Source organism: Neoarius graeffei, chromosome 12 (genome assembly GCF_027579695.1).
Source record: "Neoarius graeffei isolate fNeoGra1 chromosome 12, fNeoGra1.pri, whole genome shotgun sequence".
Taxonomy (NCBI): Eukaryota; Metazoa; Chordata; class Actinopteri; order Siluriformes; family Ariidae; genus Neoarius; species Neoarius graeffei.
Window position 1 is genome coordinate 78,075,107 of NC_083580.1, and position 14,720 is coordinate 78,089,826.

Below are 14,720 nucleotides of genomic sequence, written 5' to 3' on the forward strand. Positions count from 1 at the left end.
CAACATGACTGTACGACATGCAACACGTCGATACGGCGCGACGGACTGATGCGACTGTTTTGTATATCATGATACAGTTTGGTGTTGTAGAAACACCTTCCTGGAACGATGATACGATATTTCCATCACATCATATCTTCCACAGCTTATCATGATGACATTTTTAACAAGTAATTAAAAAAAAAAAAGTCTGAAAAACGTCCCTGCAGAAGAGCTTGATGATAAATCAGGCACTAACTCGAGTCAGGACCTCAGATTTGGACCAATAATAAAGAAATGGTGAATAAGGATATGTTTATAAAAAGGGAAAAAGAAGCTGATCATTCCTCTGAGGCTACATTCAGACTGCAAGCCTTAATCCTCGATTTGGATTCACGGCTTTATTTTTGTTTTGGTTCCTCACGCGGTCAGACAGAAGCTGAGTTTATCACAAAAAAAACCCCATCAGGCTCATTATAAAACGGGCAGGTGATCCGTCCACAAGGATGCATCAGGCTTTCGTCTAAATGGGGGAACAGGGGCGCTGCGCCCTCTTACTCTCGGCGTGCGCCCCCTTACCGACTCCGTGAAAACATCCCAGCAACACTACGTGACAATGTGTCTGATCATCAAATACGTTATAATTCCTCCAAAAATATTCCAATCATAGTAGATACACCGCCAGACGGTGCAAAAACAATCCGAATTGGCGTTTTCCAGACTGAGGTGCCATGTTGTTTAGTTGTTTACTTGTCGCGGCTGCTCTCGCAAGATTTGACATGGGTTACATACAAGGTCAGCTGACTTGTAGAGCGAGATTTCTCGAGACTGAATGACCTTTCAGCCACCGGCGTGGGAGCTTTTGACAGAAGTAGTTTGGGAGTTGTTTTTGTTGACGCTTGAGCAGGCTTTTAGGCAGGATTTTTTTTTAGGGAGTCTAACTTTTTTGCAGGTGTCACTGTATGTGGCGAGGTGTAGCGGCGCATTGAGCGCCGCTGGCACGAGTGTTTTAGGGGGTTCCGGGGGTAAAAATTTACATTTAGGTATGAAAAACCTTCAAATTGTTCTCACCTTTGAAATGCATGCAACACACAATAACTTTTCAGGTAGAATGACCCCAGTACTAATTCTAAACATTTCTATCTTGGTGGAATTGAGCAGCGCTCTATGGTGGCTGAGATATGACGAATGTGACAACCATAACTTGTGACAACCAACCCCGGTCATCCCTATTTATTCATGCAAGAAACCTGGCTGTCTAGTTATGGGATTGTGATAGTTTTTTGACATTCCAAGCCTATCAACAGTTACAGAAGAAAAGAAAAAAAAAAAAAAAAAAAACTTACATGAGTTCTCTTCTGAAAGAAGTTGGAAATCGTTGTTTGCCTTCCTCTTTTCTTCATTTTCTTCCTGTCATGCCCAAAAAACTCAGAAAAATCTATCTTCTATCTTCCTTACCAAATATCCCACGTGTTCGTCCTTTTCACGTGCGTTCTTTGGAATCCCAGCATCCTTTAGAACGTGTCGTATTTGATTATTGTTTAGCCTACTAGAAATACTACCCGCCGGCTCGACTACCACACTCTCCACTACGTAGCCTGTAATGTTGGGAAAATCTGCATGAAAATGTGTTATTTACTGTTAAAAGGATTTATTCGGGATAAATAACATGTCAGGTAAGGCCGGTTTTCTATAGACTACATTCCACATTTAGCTGCGGCAATATAGTCTACGGCTATATTGTCTGGATATTTATGCCAGTGTCTCCTAGGCATACATCTTTTCCCCCTCTGCTCTGGGAACGCATATTACAAGTGCTTTGTACACCAAATTTATTTAATAACCCATTTATTTATAACGAGGGCTCTCACAACTTTGAAATTAGTGCAGCCATAGAAACGCGTGTTTCTGTAGCTCTGCGGCGGGTGCCTATATTTTGTACTCTGGGCTCGTGCTGTTGCTATGGTAACCCTGGGCGTCTTCGGGAAAGACAGCTGTCAAAGCGAGACTTCTGAAATTTCCAAAATGGCGGTGTCAACAAAGCTTGTAGATCCTCGGAAAGCTCAGACTCGGCGATTTTTTAACATATTCAGCTAAGTTACCGGACATAACACGGGCGGAAATATTAGGGCGTCTTTAGGGCGTCGTACTAAAAAGTAGGGCGTCCAATTTCTTGTTTTTTTCAGTACAGGGCGTCGAAAAGACGCCCAGACGCCCCTCTATCTAAAAGCCTGCGCTTGAGCATTTAAAGATGTCATCCCGCGGCACGAAGCGGAAGAAAGCCAAAGACTGTCCGGGACAGAAGAAGATTACTTCTTTCTTTTTCAATGTTGACATACAATTTGTTACAGTTTCCCTCTCAGATAGCCTCAGAATGTCCCATTGGAGCATTTTTCAAAGGCTTTGCATGGCGGGGGGGGACAACCGGCACCATCTCCCCCCGCTTCGCTCCCTCGCCATGGTGAGCGCCCTCATACTAAATTTTTCTAGAAAAACCCTGATGCATCATTGATCAGAGTCTCGAGAGTCTTTAAACTTGGTTTTAAGGATCTCCCCCCCCATCCACGTTCTTCTGACTCTGTTCAGACATTTACTGTTTTGATATGCTTTTAAAACACAGACCAGTTACGATCAGGGCTTTGAACCAGAATTTTTTTCCTATTGGTTCGTTCCGAACAGAAACGGAATTTTAATGTTTCCGGTTTTGGGTTCCACCATTAAATAGACGTTCCCGAACCGGTTAGAACAAAAAAATTTCGTTCCCGGAACGGTTAATTACGTTCCCTGTCAGCTGTTTAACAGATGGCTATAAAATTATGTCTCTGTCTCATCCAGCTTAAGCCAAATGTAGGCTAATTCTATTACAACCTTCATTAAATAAGACAAGAAATAATTCAAAACAATTATTATTTCAAATGTTGGCGATTTGGATTCTCAGTATGTCTTCCCATCTACACAAACAGAAAAAGTGCCAAAAATGAAAGAGAATTCGTTTAGTGTGTTACCAAAGGCTAGTCAGGCCCTATGCATTGATAGGCTAACAGAGGTTAACGTCATTTAATGTTCGCGAGCCTCTCATTAACGTGGACAAATATATTGATATCGTGTTTGAAATTGACGTTTTCGAATAACGATAGACTGCAATATTTACCTCTTATTTAAGATGTGGAGACGTGATAGCAGTCCACCCTCCCGCTCTCTCCATTCAGTCAGCGAACGTCACACAGGAAGTGAACCCCAGCGGGTCATAGAAACTTGCGCAGGAGAAGAATGACTTTATTTGTAGGCTACGGAAACTTTGAGGAACGAAATAAAAACCGGTATTAACCGGTTACCATTATTTTTAATAAGCGTTTCTGTTCCGGAACATAAAAAATAAAGTTTCTGGTTTCGTTTCTGTTCCATGTGAAATAGAAAAAGCTCCCGGTTTTCGTTCCTTGAACCGGTTCAAAGCCCTGGTTACGATGCAATTCTTCATGTCTAAACACCTCATTCGACCCGCACCTGACTCCATCGCAGCCTTCGAATCACTCCACTCAGACCTATATTATACACACACATGACCCCATACGGGTAAATGCAAATTACAAGAGAGATGTAGTAAACAGTCACGTATGAATGGCTATAAATATAGACGTCAAAGTTCCTGATGAAAGTCAATCCGTGAGACGGTTCATTGATTCACTTTGCGTTCTTTCCTTTCCAAGCTCTCTCCTCATGTCGTCTTCCTTCCTGTAACCATCTCTCTTTTTGCATACGCCGTTGCATTATTTTGTATTATACTGCCTATTTTGCACTATACTTTTTTTTTTTTTGGGGGGGGCTTTTATTTGCACTACTATGCCTGTATTTTATATTATTTCTTCCGCCTATTTATTTATAAAGAAAAAAATTGTGCAAGACATGAATTGTGCAAGAAAAAAAATTTCATTGTGCAAGACATGTCCTTACTGTGCATGACAATAAAACACTTTGAACTTGAATAAGTGCACTTCCACCATTCCAGCCTCTCAGTTACAGCGCCCTTCCATGCGTGTCGTCCATCGCCACGTTCCTTGACAGCGTCTCTGTATGGAAGAAATGGACGACTGATCTTTCTAGATCTTAAAGTGCATATTCTGGACCAATTTCATGTTTAGTTTTTTTTTTTATATGAAAGCATGTCCCTTTACACACTCATCCAGAAGGGTAATTTTGCACAAGGCCATCTTGTCTACAGCAGAAAAAAATAAAATAAAACACGTCTGGAAAAATCCCAAGCGAGTCTGGAGCCAGATTCGTGACGTCACCTGCGGAAGCGCCAGCAGGCTGCGAGAGCTTTGCACGGTTTCAGTGCACAGCCTGTGTAGACCAAGCGCTCCCATTTCTCTCTCATTGTCCGGTCTTTTGGGAAACGATGAGTACTAATCCCATCAAGATTGGTGTTGCTACACCCTCCTACGATACATCTGTTAACCATTTTAATAATTACGCGATAACGTTGAAGAAATTTGCAGAAAACCACCAGGTTGTTTTCTCATAAACAAACCAGCGCTGACGTAGGATTCAGAAGGAGGCGTCCCGCACGCGACGTCACGAAGATCAGTGTTTCCCGGGAAATCCAAATGCCGAGTTTTTTCAGAGGCGGACCAATTCACCTCAAATGGCTTGATTTCAACTGAATTTTTCTGGTATTGCGCAAGGTAAAAAAAATTGCAGAGAATGCAGAATGTTACAGATATTTGACCAAAGTTTAATATAAAATAGGAGAATTACATTGATCTTGCTCCTGAATTTCCCCGGGATATGCACTTTAAAACCTAAAGTGTAAAAAAAAAAAAAGTGTCACATGAACTACAAGACTGATTTTAGGGTGGCCCTGGTGATCCTGTTTATCTTGGGGGCGGCAGAGTGGTGCAAGTGGTTAGCACGGTTGCCTCACAGCAAGAAGGTTCTGGTTCGAGCCTAGTACCTGGCGAGGGCCTTTCTGTGTGGAGTCTGCATGTTCTCTCTGTGTCTGCATGGGTGTGCTCTGGTTTCGTCCAAAGACATGCGGGGAAGTTAGGTTAATACGGGACGGCCTTGGGCTGAGGTGCCCTTGAGTGAGGGCCCAACTCCTCGTGTGTGTTCACTGCTTCAGATGGGTTAAATGCAGAGAGGAATTTCACAAGTGTGTGATGAATCTTCTTTTGGCTGCTCCCGATTAGGGGTTATCACAGCGGATCTTTCGTCTCCGTTGCTTCCTGTCTTCCGCATCCTTCTCGACCATACCTGCCTCTTTCACCACATCCATGTATCTCCTCTTTAGCCTTCCTCGTTTTCGTTTGCCTGGCAGCTCCATTCTCAACATGCTCTGCATCTCTTCTCAGGATGTGCCCGTACCATCTCAGTCTCATCTCTCTTAGCTTCATTCCCAAGCTCTCCACATGTGCTGTCCCTCTGATGTGCTCGTTCCTTATCCTGTCCAACCTCCCATCGCAAACCTTAACATCCTCAACTCCACCACCTCCAACTTTGCCTCCTGTCTCTTCGTTAAGGGTACGGTCTCCAATCCATACATCACAGCTGGTCTCACTACTGTCTTATACATCTTACCTTTCACTTTTGCTGGGACTTTCCGATCACAAACGACTCCCGAAATCCTTCTCCACCCTGCCTGCACTCTCTTTCTCACCTCACTATCGCAGCCCCTATTTTCCTGCACAGTCGACCCCAGGTACTTGAATTCATCAACTTTCTTTACGTCTACTCCTTGCATCTTCACTCCACTCTCATCCCCATTCTCATTGATGCACATGTATTCTGTTTTGCTCCTGCTCACCTTCATTCCTCTTTGTTCTCTCCAAACCCAACTTTCACTACATATCACAATATCATCCGCAAACATGTTCCATGGTGACTCTTGCATCACTTCGTCCGTCAAGCTATCCATCACGATGGCAAACAAAAAAGGGCTCAAAGCAGATCCTTGATGGAGTCCCACCTTCACCTTGAACCGTTCAGTCGTTCCAACTGCACACCTCACTGCTGTTTCACTGTTCTCTGATAAACTTCTCATACAATACCATAACTATCTCCAGGTCTACAGACACACAATGTAGCTTCTCTAGCCTTCTCTATTAACATTCTTAAAGCAAAAATTGCATCCGACGTGCTCTTCCTTGGCATAAGGGTTGTTCTACAATCAGGGTACAAAGTTTGTGTCACAGGGGTCCAAATTTCAAATTGATTCAAACTGGTTCTTGTACCAGTTTTTAAGTGAAGGACGAGTTAAAGAACAGATTTCAGGTAAATTTTGACGTGTGTGTATGGTAGTTTTGTGTAATCTGCTATAAGATAAAGAAAAAGTAGCAAAAATGTTATCAAAGACTCCTCGTCAAAAAAATAGCTGATAGAAATAAAATTCCAACAGTTAAGAAACTGTTAGTAGTCCATAACATTCACCGAATGTTATAGCATGTTCATGAACTATTTAGGATTTTTTTCCTAAGTAAATTAAGTGTAGCTTTAAGCAGGGCTGGGAGAAACAAATGAAGTGATTCTCGGAGAGGACATTTTTTTTTTTGACAATTCAGAATCCACTACTTCCATAGTGCTTTTAAATATAAGGCTGTAAGCTTTGTGTTAGTTGTCTCTAATATTTATGTCCCAATATCTTGACCACATTTTAGGATGAAAATAATCATTTTAGATATGTTATTTTATATTGAAAAATTAGCTGTCTCGGAGAGGACTTTTTTTTTTTTTTTTTACACAATTACATACTAATTTGACCAAAATAGTCTGAAAACTTACTGACATTCAACACAGGGCTGTGCGATATATCGAATATACTCGATATATCGCCGAAAATTCTGTGTGCGATACATAAAATTATTATATCATAACTATTGAGTATTTTATGGTCACCTTCTGACTTTTCCCGGTGGTTTTCTCCCTGTCCCTCAGGCAGTAACGTGAGAGGCTGCCTCAGGGTAAAAAAAACAATAACATCACGCACTCGCCAACCAATCCTGGGCGACATCTCGGTGCTGAAAGGAACTTACGGGACGATTTTCTAGTTTCGGTTGTGTTGCCAGATTGGGCGGTTTCAAGTGCGTTTTGGCAGGTTTTGAACATATTTTGGGCTGGAAAACGTCAGCAGTATCTGGCAACACTGCCGGCGGGAAGATTTTCTAGTTTCGGTTTACAGCGCTGACTCAGTTCGTGCAATCGCTGGTGCTGCACAGGCTACCGTGTAAGCTCTGTCAATTTCAGCGACAAATTAAAAATGGAAGCAGACAAATTGGTTCCTGAAAGAACGAGTAAGGGGTCAGTCATCCGGCATTTTTTGGGTATCGCGAGGAGGACGTGGAACAGCAAATGCCAATTTGTAAAGTGTGCAAAAAAAAAAAAAAAAAACCTGTCATCACGAAAGGCAGCAGCACTACAAATATGTCCCATCACCTGAAACTCACCCGGTACAGTATGAAGAGTCTCTTAAACTCCGAACTACTTGCCCACGAGCTAAACCCCCCCACAAGCTAAACAAATGACCATAGCGGCCTCATTCTCCAAAGCCGCCCCATATGAGAAAACGAGTCAGAGATAGAGAGCTATAACGGATGCAATCACTAACTTCATTGCCGAAGACATGATCCCAGTTAGTATAGTGGAAAAACCAGGCTTCCAAAAATTACTAAACACACTCGATCCCAAATACGAGTTGCCTGGTCGCAGACATTTTACAGAGAAGGCAGCAGCTGGAATTATACGCATCCGAGAGGCAGAGCCAGAAAACACTCAGTTCAAAAGTGTGCAAAGAGAAAAATGATGTTTTGCAGACCTCTCTCTTCTCTCCCTCAATCTCTCTCTCTATTGTGAATGTTCCAGTGGTTCTCAGTAGTCAGGTTAATAGCTTGGAGATCTATTTTTTAAAATAATTTAATGAATGAGCACTTTTCTTATTTAGGCTAAATGTCTCTCAGTGTTGAGCTGCACTTTATTGGTTTGAGCTCTGAGCAGCTCTGTATTGTTTTGCCCCTTTGTTGCAATTTTCAAGATTGTTTTTGCAGTTTGTGCCACATCTTTCATTCTCATCTCATTATCTCTAGCCGCTTTATCCTTCTACAGGGTCGCAGGCAAGCTGGAGCCTATCCCAGCTGACTACGGGCGAAAGGCGGGGTACACCCTGGACAAGTCGCCAGGTCATCACAGGGCTGACACATAGACACAGACAACCATTCACACTCACATTCACACCTACGCTCAATTTAGAGTCACCAGTTAACCTAACCTGCATGTCTTTGGACTGTGGGGGAAACCGGAGCACCCGGAGGAAACCCACGCGGACACGGGGAGAACATGCAAACTCCACACAGAAAGGCCCTCGCCGGCCCCGGGGCTCGAACCCAGGACCTTCTTGCTGTGAGGCGACAGCGCTAACCACTACACCACCGTGCCGGCCTGCCACATCTTTGTTGAATAAAAATAGTCTTATTTCAATTCAATTGTGATTAATCACTAACATGAAAATTTAAAATGTGTTGTTGAAAACCACCTGTAAAGTTAACCAAGAATGTTATTTAATCTGCAGGGATTGTAGTGAAAACAGTAAAAGTTAGATTTCATGGGGTCCTTTAGAGGAGATTTAAATATATCGAGATATATATCGTATATCCTGAAATGGAGAAAATGTATCGTGATATTCATTTTTCCCCCCATATCGCACAGCCCTAATTCAACATTAAAACTTAACTATGTTTCCAATGATATGGAACCAAATATTTGTTTTATGGTATAAAGAATGATTTTGGAGCTACCTGGGGACCTGTCCTGACTGAGGACCTGTCCTGGGGCACTCACATTTCCACAGCCGTGGGAAAAGCACAACAGCGGCTCTATTACCTGAGGAAGCTGAGGAGCGCTAATATCCCCAGACCTCTGATGGTGAACTTTTACAACTGTGCCATCAGTAGTGTGCGGACACATGGATTTCTAGTGTGGTTCTCCAGCTGCACTAAGGCCGACCAGCGGGCACTTCAGCGGGTGGTGAAAGCTGCCGGGAGAATCATTGGAACGACTCTCCCAGAGATCAGCACCATCTACTCCACTCGCTGTCTGAGAAGAGTGCGCAACATCCTGCGGGATCAGCACCACCCTGCTCATCACCTCTTCCACCTGCTGCTCTCAGGGAGAAGATACAGGTCCATACAGGCCAGAACATCCAGACTGGCCAATAGCCTGTATCCACAAGCTGAGGCTACTGAACTCTGCCACATCCACAACCACCAATTAATATCATTGAACTAGTTTGCATTGCTGCAGTTGTCACTACTCTCTCTCCCCTCCAGACAATAACGTTATAACATTATAATGGCACTGATCTGGTTTTTGCACTGTTTATACAACGTCATAATACTCCGGTATCTGTCTGAATGTCCCTGCTCTGCACTTTATCAACATTCAGTGCGTTTACATGCACATAGAGAAAATCGAATTTCTGCCGTTGCTCGACTGAAATCGAAGTTCTAAATGCCATGGAAAAACCTTAGCTCGGCTGAAATCGAACCGAACTGGATTTCTCGTAATCGAGCTACACGACCTAGATTATGTGATTGTAGCCGAGCTACTTAGTGCATGTAAACCCTATCGAGCTACTTACTTCAGCACTGCCCCTTCCGGAAGTGACGAGTGACGAGACCACAAGCGGGAAACACGACAGCCTCGGTCGGCATGACAACAGTAGTAGTAGCGAGCAGCAGAAGAGGTCAGGAGGAACAAACGAAGAAGAGAAAATGGCGAGCAGAAACGTGCACTTCTGGAGCAATGAGGAGACAGAGTTCATGCTCATTCAGCTTAAGGAGTTGAATATATTAAAGTTCATGGACGGGAGAAAAACGCGCAACGGAGGACACGGAACTGATAACTTTGTTTACACTCTTGAATAGCTCTTCTTCATGACGACAACCGGAAGTGTACCAACACGATGGGGCGTGTAGCGCCACCTGTGGCTCGGGTGCACAACGTACCTCACACAATAGCTCGATTTCCTTGTGTGCATGTAAGATTGGATTTCTCTGGCACCCCTGCTGGGACCCTTAGCTCGATTACCGACAGTAGCTCGATTTGGATGTGCACGTAAATGCACTGATTGATGACTTGAACTCATGCTGCTATTTGCTATGCTGCTTTTTGTTGTACTAATGTAATACTGGGTCAAATGCTTACACTGGGCCAGTGATGGGAATAACGGCGTTAGAAATAAACGGCGTTACTAACGGCGTTACTTTTTTTAGTAACGAGTAATCTAACTAATTACTTTTTACATCGTTATAACGCCGTTCCCGTTACTTACAATAAAATACTATGCCTTACTTTATTAAAGCTGTTCTCATCTGGCACGCTGCTCGTTCAGCCTTTCTTTACTCTGCTTTAGTGTGGGGCGGGGAGACACGAGACAACGGCACAGTAAGCCAATCAGAGTAGATTTGGACAACATACGTGGTAGGCCACGCCTACTGCACTACTGCGCGCTCTTTCAATCGAAAGACACAGCGATGGCGAGCGGTCAGCCCAGCACTGCGCTTTCACACTGGAAATACAGCCAGGACTTTTCATTACTTGAAAAAAAAAGCAAGAGTGTTTACGTGCAATGCACATTATGTCGAGGAACAAAGCGTTTGTCCTCGTCAGTGGCCAGTAATTAGTAACAATTTTAATAACTACAAAAATATATTACATTTGATAGATGTCTTCTCACATTGTCCCACGAATATTAATATAGTGTAGATAACATTACTAATTGGTTCTGTTAAGTGTCCATTTCAGTCATTAAACACATTTAACATTCACTTTTATTATGATTACACTAATTGAATTTGATTTTTTTTTTGAGGGGGAACAAAATGTAACGGAATAATTACTTTCCCTGGTAATTAGTTACTTTTATGACAAAGTAACTCCGTTACTAACTCAGTTACTTTTTGGGAAAAGTAACTAGTAACTATAACTAATTACTTTTTGAAAGTAACGTGCCCAACACTGCACTGGGTTACTTAGGGGGGTATTTATTTATTTATTTATTTATGGGTTTGCACTTTATCAACTCTGCTGTATGGATGCTCCAAACGAAATTTCGTTGTTCTCTCTGTGACAATGACAATAAATATTCTGAATCTGAATCTACCTGTGATCAAAAAAGCACTTTTTCTAAATGACACGAGTAATTTTGCTAAATATGACATATATCGCCATACATTCACCAAAAATACAGTACGTTGTTTTACGATCAGGGTACGACCCTGATCGTAAAACAACCCCTAAACCCGTACTGCTGTTCTTCTCAGTCTCGCCTCCAAAACCCTTCATGGTGTGGCTCATCAGTTTTATTCCTCTGCAGCTCTGTACATCTCCATTATTGTTGTATATTGGGACTAGCACACTCTTTCTCCATTCACAAACACTATATGAGCACAAAGTCCTCAGACTCGGCCCAGTTCTGCCTGAGATGGAGACACCTGTAGAACCTTCTCACCTGTCTGCTGGGAGAGGAAAGATGGGTGCCATTACTTTTGTAGAACACGGATGTAGGAAGTGGAGAGCTGTGTGAGACTCTGAGGAGGATGTGTTTACCTGCTCTGGTGTTCGGGAAAGTTTTCTTACCTTACAAGGGAACGGCAGCGTGGACGCGACCTTCTCCATGGCCAGGTTGCGGATGCTCGGGGTGAGCGGCCCGCGGCAGGTCGGGCAGCAGCTCAGCTTCTGTCGGCACTGGTTGCACACCAGGTGTCCGGCCTGGCACTGCAGGATCGGCGGCAGCACGTAGTCGAAGCACACGGGACACTCAAAGAGCACCTGGAGCTCGGCTGACTGGCCGGGGAGAGCGGAGTGTGGCAGGGCCACGGCGGCCACCGCAGGGACCGAGCCGGCCACTGAGCCCGACACACCGGCGGCTGCTGCTGCTGCCGCCGCCGCCGCTGCTGCTGCTCCGCCGCCTCCAGCACCGCCACCGCCGCCTCCCGAGCCTCCGTGCTTGTTTCCTCCCGCTTTACCGGCTCCGAGTCCTCCAGCCGCGCCACCCGCTGAGGACGGACGGCTCATGGTGAAGCGGTTAAAAGCTACACGGTGTTAAAACGGCGAGTTTAACATAAACACAGCAGCGTCAGGAACAGACACAGACTCTCTCTGTCTCTCTCTCTTCCGACAACAAGTTTCCCCCCCGAACCCCCGCCGAAACAACATGGCCGCCGCCGCGGTTGGAGCGCGCGACACACAACGTCATATGACGCGCTTTCTGTGGGACGGAAGTGTTTTCAGCCAATCACATCAGGTTACGTTTCAGCCCACGCACGAGACCGACCGATTCCAATATTTGCCCTTTTAAAAATTCAATAATGATTTATCGATCGATATTCTTTTTTTTTTCCTCCAGAAACACATAACACAAACAAGCCTGTGTCTGAAATCACTCACTCGTTCACTACTCCCTATAGACCCTTTTCAGTCACGTGACCTTCGTAACAGCGACCGCCATTTTGGACATGTAGTGGACTTCGGCTCGAATCGGTTTGAATGCGAGGAAGGCGACAAACATAAAAGAAAAAGGAGCGAGATACAGAAAACTGTATTTCCTAGTTTACTGTAATTATGATCTGGCAGCTATTTATCCAGTGTAAATAGCTGCCGGAGCCAGCGCTAGAGAGTAAGAGTAAGAGCCTTTATTGTCTCTTCAAGAGAGAAATTTGTCTTGGGCACAAAGTCTGGCAATTCACATCGACTTATACACACAATGGACAACACAAAATACATTTAACGTTTAACATCCACACAACAGCATTCATAATAAATATTAACACACACACACACACACACAGTGGTTAGCACTGTCGCCTCACAGCAAGAGGGTCCGGGTTCGAGCCCCGTGGCCGGCGAGGGCCTTTCTGTGTGGAGTTTGCATGTTCTCCCCGTGTCCGCGTGGGTTTCCTCCGGGTGCTCCGGTTTCCCCCACAGTCCAAAGACATGCAGGTTAGGTTAACTGGTGACTCTAAATTGAGCGTAGGTGTGAATGTGAGTGTGAATGGTTGTCTGTGTCTATGTGTCAGCCCTGTGATGACCTGGCGACTTGTCCAGGGTGTACCCCGCCTTTCGCCCGTAGTCAGCTGGGATAGGCTCCAGCTTGCCTGCGACCCTGTAGAAGGATAAAGCGGCTAGAGATAATGAGATGAGATAATACCACGGGTGGCAAAGCCTAAAAAACCTAACCCAACACCCCCACACTACCTACTATTGAGTAATTTAATAGACCAAGGAACCATTGACAATTTAAACCTATTTGTCCTGCAGTTTGGCAGCCTATATCTTCTTCCTGATGGTAAGAGTTCATATTCTCCATGCAAAATATGTTCATCATCCTCTACGATTTTCAGTCCCTGCCTCCTCACTGCCTCATCAAATAAAACCTGAAGCGATGTGGGAGGGGGCATGCCCATTATCTTCCCCACTCTCTTAATAAGGGTTTGTAATTGGGCTTTCAATTTCACAGACAGGTTCCCTAACCAAACTGTGATGCCGTATCTGATGATAGACTCAATGGAGGCCCTGTAAAATGCCATCATTATGTCTTTGTCAATGCCAAAAACTCTCAGCCTTCTCAAAAAATGCAGCCTCTGGCTAATCCTTGAGCATAAAAACTCAACATGCGGTCCCCATTTAAGTTCAAAGTCGAATACAACACCAAGGTATTTGTACATTGCTACCTGTTCCACTGCCTCCCCATTTAACGTCACCAAAGCATGGTTGCCTATGGATCGGACGTTGGCTCCGGCAGCTATTTACACCGGATCCGGTGTAAATAGCTGCCAGATCATAATTGCAGTAAACTAGAATGGAATGTTAACAGCAATGTAATGCCTTTTCTGGCTAATTTTATTCGTCTTACCTCCAACAAAGTGGTCACTACACAAGCGTTGGTGTGCCGCTATCCATCTTCTCTGTCGGTCAGCATCTACCGGGATCCGATAAAATGATAACCCTTGCCTTGTTTGTTGATGGTTACTACATCCAGGTACACAACAATATAGTGGCATGATGGAAGTCTTGCTGAAAATAAACACTTTCTTTGCTGCCGTTCCTCAATGCTGGCTGTGGTAAACTACTGGTAGTACACGTCCAAAATGGCGGCCGCGTTTGTCGTGACGTCACGTGAAAAGGGTCCATATGAGTGATTCCACGCTTATGGGTACTGAAATGGGGACATGAACTTATTTTTAAAAATTCACCTAAAACCATTTCTTTTTTTACCATCAGGTCACAAAACATGTAATCTTTAATGAATGATATGTTAAAAGATATCTTTAATTTTCTGAGATGTAATAAAAACATATTTATATGCCAAAGTCAAGCCTATCCCTTACGAAAATCTACCATGGTTTACTATGGTTTTACCATGGTTTTTATGTAGTAACCATGATTCTACCATGGTATCTCATGGTTATTCTAAGTACTATGAACCAACCATAGCATTACTGTGGTTTATCCATAGTATTGCAGTAGCTGTGGTAGCATTATAGTTGTATGTGTAATAGGTCATAGTAACTACGAAATTAGTTTAAAAAGTGATAGTATGGTTTTTAAAAGGATGCACTAACTGTAGTATTACCATGCTTTCGTCCAACAGTCAATGCTGTAGAGAAGGATCTCGATTAACAGCCCAGATACATTAAGATTTACTTAGAACCTAAAAATTTAAGTGAACATTGAGGTAAAATGCACCATGGTTTTCA

General features: G+C 43.7%; 1 protein-coding gene across 1 annotated transcript in view; it reads right to left on the reverse strand.

Moving 5' to 3' along the window:
* siah2l (seven in absentia homolog 2 (Drosophila)-like) overlaps window positions 1-12,187 on the reverse strand; it is a 46,338-nt gene extending 34,151 nt beyond the window's left edge. The window contains exon 1 of the mRNA XM_060936471.1: window positions 11,602-12,187. Within this exon, the coding sequence (XP_060792454.1) occupies window positions 11,602-12,039 (438 nt within the window). The 5' untranslated portion in view covers window positions 12,040-12,187. The remainder of the gene's footprint in view (window positions 1-11,601) is intronic.
* Window positions 12,188-14,720: the final 2,533 nt, after the last annotated feature.